The sequence below is a fragment of the Pelobates fuscus genome, chromosome 2 (assembly GCF_036172605.1).
Source record: "Pelobates fuscus isolate aPelFus1 chromosome 2, aPelFus1.pri, whole genome shotgun sequence".
Classification (NCBI taxonomy): Eukaryota; Metazoa; Chordata; class Amphibia; order Anura; family Pelobatidae; genus Pelobates; species Pelobates fuscus.
This window is the reverse complement of record NC_086318.1, coordinates 430,475,012-430,491,951: the sequence shown is the minus strand read 5'-3', so window position 1 is coordinate 430,491,951 and position 16,940 is coordinate 430,475,012. Positions and strand designations below refer to the sequence as shown.

General features: G+C 42.6%; 1 protein-coding gene across 1 annotated transcript in view; it reads left to right on the top strand.

The window, feature by feature from the left end:
• Positions 1 to 16,687, top strand: part of LOC134586032 (calpain-13-like) — a 127,891-nt gene extending 111,204 nt beyond the window's left edge. The window contains exons 22-25 of the mRNA XM_063441536.1: positions 3,108 to 3,224; positions 14,193 to 14,248; positions 14,707 to 14,761; positions 16,511 to 16,687. Coding sequence (XP_063297606.1) covers positions 3,108 to 3,224; positions 14,193 to 14,248; positions 14,707 to 14,733 — 200 coding nt within the window. The 3' untranslated portion in view covers positions 14,734 to 14,761; positions 16,511 to 16,687. The remainder of the gene's footprint in view (positions 1 to 3,107; positions 3,225 to 14,192; positions 14,249 to 14,706; positions 14,762 to 16,510) is intronic.
• Positions 16,688 to 16,940: the final 253 nt, after the last annotated feature.

The following is a 16,940-nucleotide window of genomic DNA, read 5'->3' as shown; positions in this document are numbered from 1 at the left end:
ATTAAAGGGACACTCCAGGCTCCCACACACATTAGGTGCACTGTGTAGGTTAGGTTACAGTTAGTTATACAGGGTGGGTTTATATTATTAAAGGGACACTGCAGGTTCCCACACATGTTAGATGCACTGTGTAGGTTAGGTTACAGTTAGTTATACTGGGTGGGTTTATATTATTAAAGGGACACTCTAGGCTCCCACACACGATAGGTGCACTGTGTAGGTTAGGTTACAGTTAGTTATACTGCGTGGGTTTATATTACTAAAGGGACACTCAAGGCTCCCACACACGTTAGATGCACTGTGTAGGCTAGGTTACAGTTATACTGGGTGGGTTTATATTATTAAAGGGACACTCCAGGCTCCCACACACATTAGGTGCACTGTGTAGGTTAGTTTACAGTTAGTCATACAGGGTGGGTTTATATTATTAAAGGGACACTGCAGGTTCCCACACATGTTAGGTGCACTGTGTAGGGTAGGTTACAGTTATACTGGGTGGGTTTATATTATTAAAGGGACACTCCAGGTTCCCACACACGTTAGGTGCACTGTGTAGGTTAGGTTACAGTTATACTGGGTGGGTTTATATTACTATAGAGACACTCCAGGCTCCCACACACATTAGGCGCACTGTGTAGGTTAGGTTACAGTTAGTTATACTGGGTTGGTTTATATTATTAAAGGAACACTCCAGGCTCCCACACACATTAGATGCACTGTGTAGCTTAGGTTACACTTAGTTATACTGGGTGGGTTTATATTAAAGGGACACTCCAGGCTCCCACACACGTTAGGTGCACTGCGTAGGTTAGGTTACAGTTAGTTGTACTGGGTGGGTTTATATTATTAAATGGACACTCCAGGCTCCCACACACGTTAGGTGCACTGTGTAGGTTAGGTTACAGTTATACTGGGTGGGTTTATATTAGTATAGAGACACTCCAGGCCCCCACACACGTTAGGTGCACTATGTAGGTTAGGTTACAATTAGTTATACTGGGTGGGTTTATATTATTAAAGGGACACTCCAGGCTCCGAAACATGTTAGATGCACTGTGTAGGTTAGGTTACAGTTATACTGGGTGGGTTTATATTATTAAAGGGACATTCCAGACTCCCACACACGTTAGGTGCACTGTATAGGTTAGGTTACAGTTAGTTATACTGGGTGGGTTTATATTATTAAAGGAACACTCCAGGCTCCCACACACGTTAGATGCACTGTGTAGGTTAGGTTACAGTTAGTTATACTGGGTGGGTTTATATTATTAAAGGGACACTCCAGGCTCCCACGCACGTTAGATGCACTGTGTAGGTTAGGTTACAGTTAGTTATACTGGGTGGGTTTATATTATTAAAGGGACACTCCAGGCTTCCACACACGTTAGATGCATTGTGTAGGTTAGGTTACAGTTAGTTATACTGGGTGGGTTTATATTTTTAACGGGACACTCCAGGCTCCCACACGTTAGGTGCACTGTGTAGGTTAGGTTACAGTTAGTTATACTGGGTGGGTTTATATTATTAAAGGGACACTCCAGGCTCGCACACACGTTAGATGCACTGTGTAGGTTAGGTTACAGTTAGTTATACTGGGTGGGTTTATATTATTAAAGGGACACTCCAGGCTCGCACACACGTTAGATGCACTGTGTAGGTTAGGTTACAGTTAGTTATACTGGGTGGGTTTATTTTATTAAAGGGACACTCCAGGCTCCCACACACATTATATGCACTGTGTAGGTTAGGTTACAGTTAGTTATACTGGATGGGTTTATATTATTAAAGGGACACTCCAGGATCCCACACACGTTAGGTGCACTGTGTAGGTTAGGTTACAGTTAGTTATACTGGGTGGGTTAATATTATTAAAGGGACACTCCAGACTCCCACACACGTTAGATGCACTGTGTAGGTTAGGTTACAGTTAGTTATACTGGGTGGGTTAATATTATTAAAGGGACACTCCAGGCTCCCACACACGTTAGATGCACTGTGTAGGTTAGGTTACAGTTAGTTATACTGGGTGGGTTTATATTAATAAAGGGACACTCCAGGCTCCCACACACGTTAGATGCACTGTGTAGGTCAGGTTACAGTTAGTTATACTGGGTGGGTTTATATTATTAAAGGGACACTCCAGGCTCCCACACACGTTAGGCGCACTGTGTAGGTTAGGTTACAGTTAGTTATACTGGGTGGGTTTATATTATTAAAGGGACACTCCAGGCTCCCACACACGTTAGATGCAGTGTGTAGGTTAGGTTACAGTTAGTTATACTGGGTGGGTTAATATTATTAAAGGGACACTCCAGGCTCCCACACACGTTAGGTGCACTGTGTAGGTTAGGTTACAGTTAGTTATACTGGGTGGGTTAATATTATTAAAGGGACACTCCAGGCTCCAACACGTTAGGTGCACTGGGTAGGTTAGGCTACAATTAGTGAGCTGGTTTAATGAGGAGCAGGGAGAATACGAATAAGTGCATATTCCTGTGAAGGAGATGTGGTGGAGTTACATGTATGACAAAGGAAACAAATGAAAGATAATAAAATAATCTAATCTGTGCACATTTTTGGTCCATTTTAATAGTAAGTGCAGAATATGTGATGAAATGTTTTTTTCCTTTAAAACAAACGAAATCCTGAAGTACTTGTAAATGACTGTAATTACAATCTCGGAGATTGCATTTTCTCTGATTGCCTTTAAACTCTTTTCATTGTGATTATTTCGAGATTCCTGATGCTCCACTAGGTTACACTGTACATTTGAGCGTGATGACAGAAATCAGCTATTTCTAGTGTCTTAGCTTAATTGCTCAATTTACTTTGTGTCTGTGATACAGTCCCATATTTTTATCATTCATCTGTAAGAGAATCTGTCTGTCAGAAAACTTACAGAGGATATAACGTCTGACTAAAGATCAGTAAAGAGATCTTCAATGTACCAACACTAAGATACATTGTAGATTCTAATGTCTGATTTACGGCATTGCTAGCAATAAACATTACAAAATAACTCAATAAACTGAATACTATTAGGATTTCATCTTAGAAGTAAGAACCATTCTCATAACACTCGATATATTTTATTTCCTGCTGCCCAGGACTCGTGGTGAGCGACGACGTGTTGAGTGTGATGGTTATGAGATATGCAGACTCTTCCGAAAAGATGATTTTCTCCGATTTTGTTTGCTGTATGATCCGTCTCGGGACTGTAACAGGTAAGAGCCAAATCTAAGGTAACTGGAGGCATCACTTGTCAGTTCAAGAACTAGGCAGTTGCCTATGAATTCAGTCTATAGGGGTGAGGTTGCGGGAGCCCAGGCATTCTCCAAAAAGAACCATGAATTTATAAGCTAACTTTAGTTGTGTTTGAACTTGTATCCTTTTGTATCCCTTGGTCACTGCAGGAAATAGGATGACGGCCTAATCTTGCTACCTTTAGGTTCACAGCAAGTAAATCCATGGGAAAGTACATTATAGTGAGTTGTTCTTTAACCCTTTCAGCGATGGAATACTAGCCAGTCTCACATTAACTCTTTCAGCGTTTAAATGTTAGTAAATGTCATATTAATCCTTGCAATCCACGTGCTCCGTATGTGCATTCCCAGCCTGCTACCCCTGCAGGAAACAGGATTATGGCATAATCTTGCTACTCCTCGGGTCACAACAAGTAAATCCATATGCTCTGTATGTGCATGCCCAGCCTGCTACCCCTTGGGTCACTGCAGGAATTATGGTGAGGGCATGATCTTGCTACCCCTAGGGTCACAGCAAGTAAAACCCCCGGTCACTAAAGTGGCATCTTTGGGGGGGTTACCTTTGCACAGGGCTGTGTACTGGAGACTGCCCAAGGGAGAGAGGCTGAACTCCCTTGAGGCAGAAGGTAACAACCCTCAGGTAAGCCAAAAAGAAAAATTATGTAGTCTTAGAATTACTAAGTCTGTCCTAGGGATAAGACAGGAACAAAAAGACTGAGGGTGGGAGGGGTAGGAAGGGTTACTTATACCTTGTGTTTTAATTAGGTTCCTGTCTGGTTAGGGATAGGGAGGAACTACCCATTGTTGTGCTGCCATGGATATGGCCAGGAAAGGGTGTTTTAGGGAATTTAGAACTGACATAATATACATTTGAGGCCAAAAAAGTTCTTAAATCTAGTTGATTTTCAAGTCACTTTGTCCTGTGGTTTAGCTAAAGCACTGAAATGAACGGGGATTAGGTAACACAAACGATTAATATATTTATATATACATATTTTTCAAATGTGTTAAAGGAGAATTTCCTTTTTTTTTTTACATGATACTGAAAAGGTTTATGGCAACATTGTCTGAAACTCACTTTTATTTATCCAACACAGGAATCCTTTTATGTTCCCATTGGTTTATTTAATTCATTTAAAAGCAAAGCTCTGTGAGTATAAGGCGAGGATCCAGGGCATTCAATAATGAATTTATTTTCTTAACCTGCAATGTACGGGGCTTTAAAATGGATTAAATAAAGCTATTAGATTTTTAAAAATATGTTTTACTTTGAAATATAAAGAAAACCTTGTTTAGTGCAGTCATGCAACATATGTGGGGTATACGTCTAAATATATTAAAGATTTATAGAAAGGACTCTCCACAACACAGCATGGGCTCGGGCAATTTTTCAGATTCCTTTACAGCTGTATATTTGCTGTAGCATAAACATTATTATTATTTTTTTTTATAGAAGATACTGTACATCTGTAGTCTAAGGCTTAGTTGCAGAGAGCACATTTTCTGGGTAATTTTGCTTCAGTTCAAATACCTTCTATCTACTAGAGAAACTCAGCTGAAGTCAATAAGCACACTGTATTAGACCCCATTTTGAGAGGCCATTACTGATTTGAGATAAGACCATGCTGAGTGGTGAGTTGACACATAAAATACACCACAGTGTAGGAACACTCCAAGAAACATAACCACTGCACTACATCGAAACCCCCCCACGTAAGTAGTCAAACCGTAGGCCTCCACTACAGACTCTGCCTTAGCTGGAAGCATTCTGTTTGACCTCAGCCAAGTGGTGAAGGGCCTAGCCCTAGATCATCGGCTGAGAGCAATATATATTCAGTATATATTTTTTTATTTCCATGTTCAAAGGTAATTAATAAAATAAATATAACATTCTCACAAAAGGCATTGTCAATTCCTTACATGCCTAAATATATATTGTAAAAAGTAAATGGGAACCATAGAACGTTTTAAAACTATTCTAAATAATCAAAATTATTCTGCAGAGAGTGGGAAAAGTGCACTCTACTTGTATAATTTGATACATTGTGAATATTTATGAATAGAGAAAGCATGGCTTGATCCATTAAGCCTGATAATGTTCATATTTTCCCCTAAAATGTATCTGTTAGAAATGTTTGTGTTTTTTAATAGATATCACATCCTATTTCCTTCTGCACGTTGTTTGTTTTCTCAAATTACCCATTTTGGGGGTTTTGGTGCACTTAAGTTAGGCCTGTTATTCCTTGCGAGATCTCATTCTGTAGGTCTACCAAGGCCCCACTGCAATATAGATCACTTAGCTTTTCTTAATTTCCATGTGCAACAAGTTACATTTAGACCGACCCCAGTCCCTATTCCAGCTGCACGCCAGAGGAGGTCAATTAACCGTCTCAGATAGAACCAGAAGGAAAATTAAGTATTTACTTTATTTCCACAAAACTAACTTGAAGCCGTACACGGAAAACAAGACTATGTAAATAATCATAACTGGTCAAGTGTTCTATACAATATCAAATAATAAATAACGGACAAAATACTATGTGAGAATTGCAATGTGTGAATTAAAAAGGAGCGTCTGCTTCCTGCGTCATGTCGTTATATCACACGTTGCATAATGCTGCCATCTAGTGGTCATTGTGTATATTAATCTGGTTATATGTTTCTTAATACTATCAAAATGAAACATTATAAAAATTCACAATAAATGAAAGAAACCCATTGCACACCATGCATGCAAAAATATTTATTCAATTAGATATCATGCCATGAGTATACAATCAAACGTGCAATAAAGATAAAGTGCAAGGTATCCACATAAATAAAGTGTAACAAGGTTACCTTTAGGAGACTCCTGTGATCAAGGGGGTGGCCAAAACGTTGGGGTATTTTTGTCTCCACCCTGGGTCAGTATATAGTTTCTGATGGTAACCTTGTTGCACTTTATTTATGTGGATTAAGGTGTGGGTACTTTGCACTTTATCTTTATTGCATTTAGATTTTATACTTATGACGTGATATATTGTATCTAATTGAATAAATATTTGTGCATGTAATGGTGCGCAGTGGGTTTCTTCTATTTGGATGTATAATCTTGATATAGTAACAAGGGGTTTAACCCATTCCAGCACTCTGCTTTAAATAGTGCATGTTTAGAACACAGGGGGTTACCTACTGGAGTTTAGCGCTTACTATATTTCTTATAAGTATAACATTTCACAATAAACCTGGCCAGCAAATACAAACACTAACAGACATCATAATGATAAATACTTACCATATTCTCAATACAGTTTAGAGAACCATGTGGTTTTTTTAGCATAGGTTAACGATGTTCATGAACGCCATGTTGTAAGCTGAGCAGCCATTTAATTGCTGGTTAGGGTATGAGTGGAACATCCCAATGTATTTATTTTACCAAATGTAGTTACTTTGTGATACAACTGACTTCACAACTCTCGATAGATAGATAGATAGATAGATAGATAGATAGATAGATAGAGCAAGGGGCTGCACTTACCTGAACATGCATACATTATAGGGTGCTGCTGGGGTCAATTCATACAACATACAAAATCCAGAGGTCTCACTCATTCACTAAACCGCAATTTCAAGTCTCACAAAATGTAAGTTATTTTTAAAAAGCCCTCACCTAGGCCAAAATAAAGGTGGTTTAGTTCCAGTATATGATTAGGGGTGCAAAACCATATGTTGTAACTAAACCCCCTTTATTATTGCATAGATGAGGTGTTTTAAATAGAGATGTCACGAATAGTTCGCCGGCAAATAGTTCCCGGCGAACATAGCTTGTTCGCCACGGCGGGCAAACATATGCGATGTTCGGTCCGCCCCCTATTCGTCATCATTGAGTAAACTTTGACCCTGTACCTCACAGTCAGCAGACACATTCCAGCCAATCAGCAGCAGACCCTCCCTCCCAGATCCTCCCACCTCCTGGACAGCATCCATTTTAGATTCATTCGGAAGCTGCATTCTTAGTGAGAGGAGGGACAGTGTAGCTGCTGCTGATTTAATAGGGAAATCAATAACTAGGATAGTGTATTCAGTGTCCACTACAGTCCTGAAGGACTCATCTGATCTCTGCTGTAAGGACAGCACCCCAAAAAGCCCTTTTTAGGGCTAGAACATCAGTCTGCTTTTTTTTTTTTTTCCTGTGTAATCCAATTGCAGTTGCCTGCCTGCCAGCGTGTGTGTCAGGCTCACAGCGTATATTGTGCCCACTTGCCCAGTGCCACCACTCATATCTGGTGTCACAATAGCTTGCATTTAAAAAAAAAATCTTTTTTGACTGTAATATAATAGCAGTCAGTTTCCTTCACACGTGTGCGTTTCAGGGCCTGCCAGGGCACAGTGTCACACCAGTGCAACTCATATCTGGTGTAACAGTAGTGTACATTTAAAAAATAAAACACTTTTTTGACTAGAAATAATAGCAGTCAGTTTCCTTCACACGTGTGCATTTCAGGGTCTGCCAGGGCACAGTGTCACACCAGTGCAACTCATATCTGGTGTAACAGTAGTGTACATTTAAAAAAAACAACACTTTTTTGACTGTGAAATAATAGCAGTCAGTTTCCTTTACACGTGTGTGTTTCAGGGCCTGCCAGGGCACAGTGTCACACCAGTGCAACTCATATATGGTGTAACAGTAGTGTACATAAAAAAAAAAAAAAACTAGAAATTTGACTGTGAAATAATAGCAGTCAGTTTCCTTCACACGTGTGCGTTTCAGGGCCTGCCAGGGCACAGTGTCACACCAGTGCAACTCATATCTGGTGTAACAGTAGTGTACATTTAAAAAAAAAAAATTTTTTTGCCTGAAATAGATTGAATAGCAGTTAGTTGTCTGCAAGCGTGTGTGTCAGGCCTACAGCGTCTACTCTGCCAACTGCTGCCAGTGCACAGTGCCCCTCATATCTGTTGTCACAGTAGCTTGCACGTATAGTACCACTAATCGATAAAAAAATACATGCAGAGGCAGGCCACCCCGCAGGGGCCGTCGTGGTCGTGGTGCTGTGATTCCCTTTGGCCCTAGAATAATGCCCAGTGTTCAGAGGCCACGTACCCTGAACTCGAAAAGTTCTGAGGACATAGTTGACTGGCTAACACAGGACACCCAATCTTCTACAGCTTCCGCTCGGAACCTTGACGCACCATCCTCCTCCAGCTTAGCTTCGGGCACCTCTCACGTTACCACTCGCCCGCCTGCCGCCACCACCAACACTAGCACCACAGCCGCTTCACTTGATCTGTCAGAGGAGTTATTTACACATCAGTTGGAAGAAATGAGTGATGCGCAACCATTATTGCCAGAGGAAGTAGATAACAGGGATATGTCTCAGTCAGGCAGCATTACACACATGGACGTACGGTGTGATGATGATGATGTTGTACCCGCTGCTGCTTCCTTTGTTGAGTTGTCAGATACAAGTGAAGTGGTTGATGATGACGATGCCTCCGTGGATGTCACGTGGGTGCCCGCTAGAACAGAAGAAGAAAAGGGGGAAAGTTCAGATGTGGAGACAGAGTGGAGGAGGAGACGAGTTGGAAGCAGGGGGAGGTCGTCGCAAGGAGCTAGTGGCACAGTCAGACAGCATGCATCGGCACCCGGGGTCAGCCAGACAGCACGCCAATCAACGCATGCTGTTGCCACCACCAGAATGCCATCATTGCAGAGCTCAGCAGTGTGGCATTTTTTTTGTGTGTTTGCCTCTGACAACAGCGATGCCATTTGCAACCTGTGCCAAAAGAAACTCAGTCGTGGGAAGTCCAACACCCACCTAGGTACAACTGTTTTGCGAAGGCACATGATCGCACATCACAAACGCCTATGGGATCAACACATGAGTACAAGCAGCACACAAACTCAAAGCCGCCATCCAACTCCTGGTCCAGCATCTTCAGCCACGTCAACCAGTGCTGTCCTCCTTGCCCCCTCTCAACCATCCGCCACTCCGTCTCTCACCTTGAGCAGTTCCTGCTCATCTGCCCACAGTCAGGTGTCTGTCAAGGACATGTTTGAGCGTAAGAAGTCACAAAGTCACCCCCTTGCCCGGCATCTGACAGCTGGCTTGTCTGAACTCTTAGCCCGCCAGCTTTTACCATACAAGGAAGTAATGGCATGTCTGGCACACAGTGTTCGGGCAAGGGTCCATCTGACCACTGATACCTGGTCTGCAAAGCATGGTCAGGGCAGGTATATCACCTACACTGCGCATTGGGTAAACCTGCTGACGGCTGCCAAGCATGTAATGCGTGGCTCTGCAGAGGAGTTGGTGACACCGCCAAGACTTGCAGGCAGGCCTGCTGCCACCTCCTCTACTCCTCCTACTCCCATCCTCTTCCATAACCTCCTCGGCTGAGTCCTCGTCTGCTGCTGCGTCTTGCTCCATATCAACGGCACCCCCCCAGCTCCCCAGGTACTATTCCACATCCGGGATACGGCAGTGTCATGCCATCTTGGGGTTGACTTGCCTGAAAGCAGAGAGTCACACCGGACCAGCACTCCTGTCCGCCCTGAACGCACAGGTGGATCAGTGGCTGACTCCGCACCAACTGGAGATCGGCAAAGTGGTTTGTGACAACGGAAGAAATTTGTTGGCGGCATTGAATTTTGGCAAGTTGACACATGTGCCGTGCATGGCACATGTGTGTAATCTGATCGTACAACGCTTTGTGCATAAGTACCCAGGCTTACAGGACGTCCTGAAGCAGGCCAGGAAGGTGTGTGGCCATTTCAGGCGTTCCTACACGGCCATGGCGCACTTTTCAGATATCCAGCGGCGAAACAACATACCAGTGAGGCACTTGATTTGCGACAGCCCGACAGGTTGGAATTCAACACTCCTAATGTTTGACCGCCTGCTCCAACAAGAAAGATCCGTTAACGACTATTTGTATGACCGGGGTGCTAGGACAGCCTCTGTGGAGCTGGGAATTTTTTTGCCACGTTACAGGACGCTCATGCGTAATGCCTGTAGGCTCATGCGTCCTTTTGAGGAGGTGACAAAGCTAGTCAGTCGTACCGAAGGCACCATCAGCGACATCATACCATTTGTTTTCTTCCTGGAGCGTGCCCTGCGAAGAGTGCTGGATCAGGCCGTAGATGAGCGTGAAGAGGAAGAGGAAGAGTTGTGGTCACCATCACTACCAGAAACAGCCTTATCAGCATCGCTTGCTGGACCTGCGGCAACGCTGGAAGAGGATTGTGAGGAAGAGGAGTCAGAGGAGGAATGTGGCTGGAGGAGGAGAAAGACCAACCACAACAGGCATCCCAGGGTGCTCGTTGTCACCTATCTGGTACAGTGGTGTTGTAAGTGGCTGGGGGGAAGAACATACCTTCAGTGAGATCACTGAGGACGAGGAACGGGACATGAGTAGGTCGGCATACAACCTTGTGCAAATGGGGTCTTTCATGCTCTTGTGCCTCTTGAGGGACCCTCGTATAAAAAGGCTGAAGGAGAACGACCTGTACTGGGTGTCCACGCTACTAGACGCCCGGTATAAGCAGAAAGTGCCTGAACTGTTACCGAATTACCGCAAGTTGGAAAGGATGCAGCAGTTCCAAAATAAATTAAAAAGTATGCTTTACACAGCGTATAAGGGTGATGTCACAGCACAACGGGAATCTAACAGGGGAAGAGGTGAAAGTAATCCTCCTCCTCCCACGACCACGCCGGCAAGGACAGGACGCTTTACAGACGTGTTGTTGATGGAGGACATGCGGAGCTTTTTAAGTCCTACGCATCGCCACAGCCCTTCGGGGTCCACCCTCAGAGAACGACTCGACCGACAGGTAGCAGACTACCTCGCCTGTAGATATCGACACTCTGAGGAGCGATGAACCCCTTGACTACTGGGTGTGCAGGCTTGACCTGTGGCCTGAGCTATCCCAATTTGCGATAGAACTTCTGGCCTGCCCCGCTTCAAGTGTCCTGTCAGAAAGGACCTTCAGTGCAGCAGGAGGTATTGTCACTGAGAAGAGAAGTCGCCTAGGTCAAAAAAGTCTAGATTACCTCACCTTTATTAAGATGAATGAGGGATGGATCCCGAAGGGACTGACAGTGCATTCGACTAAAAAAGGCCTGATGAGGGGGACGTAACAGGGATTAAACTGATAAGAATAGTACTACTTAACACACCACACCTATCTGGTGGCACATTAGATTACACGCACAGTGCCCCAAATTTGAAGTAGGAGGACCAACCAAGCATCTTTTTCCATCTCCCGGTTCCTAAAATCGATGCCATATACATGTCCCCTGATAGGGGACGTAACAGGGATTAAACTGATAGGAATAGTACTACTTAACACAACTTATAATAACGCAGAGAGAGGTAATGCAGAGAGAGGAGTCTGAAGAAGAGGAGTCAGAGGAGGAAGGTGGCTTTGAGGAGGTGGAAGACCAAACACAGCAGCCGTCCCAGGGGGCTTGTTGTCACCTTTCGGGGACCCTTGGTGTTTTACGTGGCTGGGTGGAGGAAGAGACCTTCAATGACATCAGTGAGGACAAGGAACGGGACATGGCTAGCTTGGTATCCAACCTTGTGCAAATGGGGAGTTTGCGTTTGTGCAAATGGACTGTTTGCGGTTGTTTGCGGTGCGTTAAACGGGGAGTTTGGTCTGTCACTGTGAAGCGGGCGTAACCCTTACACTACCTGATCTATACAACATCATACCTGATGTTTTAAAGCACGTTATTCCAAACAATTTAGGAATGTTATGTGATTTATGCCCTTTATGGATTAAAACCAGACTCTGCATCAACTATGTCATTTTCCATGGGAGTTTTGCCATGGATCCCCCTCCGGCATGCCACAGTCCAGGAGTTAGTCCCCTTGAAACAACGTTTCCATCACTATTGTGGCCAGAAAGAGTCCCTGTGTGTTTTAAAATTTGCCTGCCTATTGAAGTCTATGGCGGTTCGCCCGGTTCGCCCGTTCGCGAACATTTGCGGAAATTCGCGTTCGCCATTTGCGAACGGAAAATTTTATGTTCGCGACATCTCTAGTTTTAAATATAACTATTACATTCTGTGAGACTTAAATTGCTGTTTAGTGAATGAGCGAGTCCACTGGATCCTGTATGTTGGATGAATTGGCCCCAGCAGCACCCTATACATTTGGTAGTACAGGCCAACTCCTTGATTTGGCACCCCCCCTGTCACAGGTGTCTCATTACAGGACCCTATTTAATCTTGACCAGCAGAGAGCACCAGGAGGAAGTGTTTCCCAAGTAAGTGTATTAATCATATAAGTGCGGCCATTATCCTACTAGAGTAGGGCCTGCCAAGAATGGGGTACATTGATGTTGTGTCCTGCTTATGTGATATATGATCGTATACTGTAACCAAACCCCCATTATTTTTTGCTTAGGTGAAGTGGTTTTTTTAATAAAAAAAAAAAAAATTCTGTGAGATTTAAAATTGCTATTTAGTGGATGAGCGAGTGTGCTGGATCTTGTATGCTGTGTGTATGTATATGATATATATCTATCACAGTCAAACCTCAATGTTTCATTTTCTCAGTAATAAGCAACGTATACCCGTAATCTAAACTTACACAGGGTTATTCAATAATGTGTGATTTGTTGGCATTGTATGTAATTTAAACTGTTGGGATTTGAATGTAATTTAAACTGATGAAAATATAGCTGATCTGGATTGTTTTTTTTTTCCAATTTAGTTATAATTGGCTAAAATGTTACCTTTACTTCGAATTCATTTTATATTCTTGACACTTGACCGTGAATAACCTCAGTCACCTCTAGGTGGCAGCATTTTACCCCTTTCTAAGCCATTTTGATACGAAAAGCTATGGTAAAATTTTAATTTATCTTCAATATATATGTAGCTCATCTTATATTCCTAGACTATGAAACAAACAATCCCCGTCTTACAATACAATGCAGTAACTCTGCAAACATCCATATATTTCAATCCCTTGTATCTGTATCATTACCTTCAGGGTTATTTACGAATATGAGAGTTGTCAGGAATCCAAGTGACTGTTTAAAGATAAAGGAATAGTTGGCTATGCTTCCAGTACCAATGGAATAGCTAAATAGCAGAGAACTGAGCAGTGAGACCGCAGGAGTATGATCTATACACCAAAACCATCTCATTAAGCTACAGTTGTTTTGGTGCTTAGTGTCTCTTTAAATCTGAATGGAAAATATTGAAATTTTGGGGTCTTATTTTTGGTTTTATAAGGTCCTCCATCTATTTGCTTTTACCAGCGATGTGTCTTTGTGCTTCCTTGTAAATTAATGTCAATTATTCGAATACCCCTTTACCCAATAACCTTTGCATCTTTTGCAGCCCCAAAGATGTTTTGAACTACAATTCCCATGATTCCCTGGCTATGCGTTTCATTCAATGAATCTTGGGTGTTGTAGTTCACTGTAGGCACCCAGACCACTTCAGCTAATTGAAGTAGTCTGGGTGCTGTGACCCTTTTGCACTTGGTGCAGCTCCAAGTCTGCCTCCAGTGGCTGTCTACCAGGCAGCCACTAGAGGGCTTCCTTAATTGAAACGGATGAATTGGACGTCCTCATGCTTTTTCTCCATAGGAAAGCATTGTTTCATTAGACCCCGCTAGTCACGGGACGTAGGAGGGTACGGAGCGTTGACCCAGTGCGCCGAGGGACATCAGCACTGGGGTCAGGTAAGTAAATAAAAGGAGAGGGGGCACGAGGGAGGCAGGAGCGGTAGTTCCAGGAATAAGGTTTCAACTGAACACAGATATTCTAATAGAATCCAATAGTTTTTTCTGCTATTACAGATTTATAAGAAAAAGTTATCAAATCTGCAATTCTTTGACAATTGTAAATGATGTAACAGTAAAATAACGAGGATTAACGGTTGTAATGTCTCTATATTTCAAACAATATTAATCATTGTGTCTCACTAGGGGTCTTCAAGAATTTAACTAGAGACGGAAGAGGTCTGTATCTAACTGGAGAACAGGTACGGAAATGTTGTGATTTGACCCATCTATATCGTCCATCCTATTTTTATTTATTTTATTTTCTACGTCCCATTGTTTTGTTTTTGGCAGCTTAGAAACAGAACTTTTCTCGTGGAAGGAAGCATGGTGTAAATAGTTAGGGCTACAAGCAGGCAGTGATCTACTTGTCCATTTTATGTTATTTTAGGACCTCCCACCCCAGCCACCCCAGATAAACGTGAAGAGAAATGAATTATAATGGCATTTTAACTAAACATTCAAATTAAAATTACAAAGATAATGCAAAAGTTGCTAATTATCCAGTTAAACTTTGGTAGGTTTTTGAATAGATTGCATAGTGGCAAATTGATAACAATATTTACAATATGTAGTAATAATTAGCAAAAAAGTTTGCTATTTTTTTTAATTTATTTTTTTATATATTCCCCTTAATATATGTTGTATTTCTTTTATTTAGTGGATGCAGATGGTGATGTCCAGCTGAGATCAATATATGACATGATACCAAACAGGTACTACAATAATATTTTATGAATTATTATTATCAGACCACAATTTCTGAGATTCAAAATTGCTAAAATTACCATTAGGAAATGCAATTTGTATCCAGAATAACTGAAACACTGTACCATGGGTTTTATTTTTTTTTTTTTTATTTTTTTAGATTCGTTATAGTAATTAAAACCCAAGAAAGTTTTATTAATTTGCCCAAGTAAATACAGTCAGAATGCAGGGTCATTTACTAAAATTAAACATTTAGTAATTCAAAGAAGAATTTCATATTTAAAGGGAAAACTCCAGTGCCAGGAAAACAATCCATTTTCCTGGCAGTGCAGGTCCCCTCTCCCTCCCACCCCCCAATCCCCGGTTGCTGAAGGGGTGAAAACCCCTTCAGTCACTTACCAGAGGCAGCGACATGTCCCATGTCGCTGCTTCTTCCTCCGCCACCGCTCCTCCTCTGCATTACGTCAGCCGGTGGGCAAGACTGATCCAGCCAGACCTAATGCTTTTCAATGCTTTCCTACGGGGAATTGAGCGACGCTGGAGGGCCTCACACAGCGTGAGGACGTCCAGCGACGCTCTAGCACAGAAAATCTGTGCTAGAGACAAGGAAGTGCCCTCTAGTGGCTGTCTAGTAGAAAGCCACTAGAGGTGGAGTTAACCCTGCAAGGCAATTATTGCAGTTTATGAAAACTGCAATAATTACACTTGCAGGGTTAAGGGTAGTGGGAGTTGGCACCCAGACCACTCCAATGGGCAGAAGTGGCCTGGGTGCCTGGAGTGTCCCTTTAAGGTAAAAATAGTCAGTTTGATCAATGCTGACCTATGCTTCCAGTTCAGCTACTTTGTGTTTGTTTTTGTTTGTTTTTAGTGCTTATACATAAGCAGTGGCATACACACAGACACAGACCTACAACATTTTTGTCACCCTCCTGTTTCCTATCTTAGGTGCAGTAGGGTGACTTTCCCTGGGGTCCAGTGGTGGCTCAGGCTGGTGGGAGTCAGAGTTCCCTCTCTGACTCCCTGTTCTTCCTCCCACGCGGGCTCGGTGTATGTTGGGACGGTCAGTCACTTCCTCCCAGCGGTAATGTCATCACAGGGGCCTCAGTCGCACTGTTAAAGCGCCACAGCGCTGACCGGGGCCGCCTGGAAATTCAGCACCATCGGGTGGCCCTAACAGCATGGGCCACCCAACTGGTCCAGTCGCAGCTGCGACCGCGATATGTACGACATTGTACATAGGTTTATATGACTTAACTGTAAGAGCAGCAATAGCACAGATAATGCATGCGCCCTTGTGACGCTTTCCCTTAGTCCTCCTGACACTGGGTATCGCCCTAGTTGCTCAGGAAATTTGAAGGACTGAAATAAACCAGTGTTAAATCATGTGACTTGGTAGGTCGGTACACGATTATTTTAGGATTAGGTTTGGTGATAGAGCTGCCTCAGATTATTGGGTCTTATATTTCAAAGCACCAGCTGCCTTAATAAATTCAACATTTCCCCAACAAAGACATGCCAGCAGAGGAGCCGGGGAGACAGACTCATACTGTCTTTCCCAGCTCCTCTCCCACCATACCATTATTGGCAGAATCATGAATACAAATTTCAGGGAATGTAGTGGCCATTGATTTCAGACAGGCCGAGGCTTTCATATACTGCATAACCTGACCGCCCTGGTAGGAGGAGAGACAGAAAGAGACAGATGTACTTTGCGAATTTGTTATGAAACCTATACTACTTGTTTGTTCTTTAAACAGGGGAATGTGATCGTTCCGCAGAAATGAATGGAGTTCGTTATCTTCCAAAATAAATCTGAATACATTCAAGACATTAAATGAACTGACTGGTCCCATATTGTAAATATTAGACTAGCTTTATACGATTATTTAAAATGTGTGTGTATATATAATAAATAAAATGATCTGAAAACAAAATGTCTGCTCTATAATCTTGGGGGGGTGGGGGTGGGGGGGGTGGGGGTGAAGGCTGCGAAGAGAGTGGGTTTTTGTTTTTTCCTCACCTTTTGTTAAACTTCATGATTTGTATCAATAATTAATCTCCAAAGATTTGTTTTTGTACAAATAGTTCTGTAGCATACAGCTTGTCCAGCGATACTGGGGATACAGTTTTCTTTTCTTTTCTTTTTTTTTTTTTTTTTGATGACCTGGATTTTAATAAATCAATGCT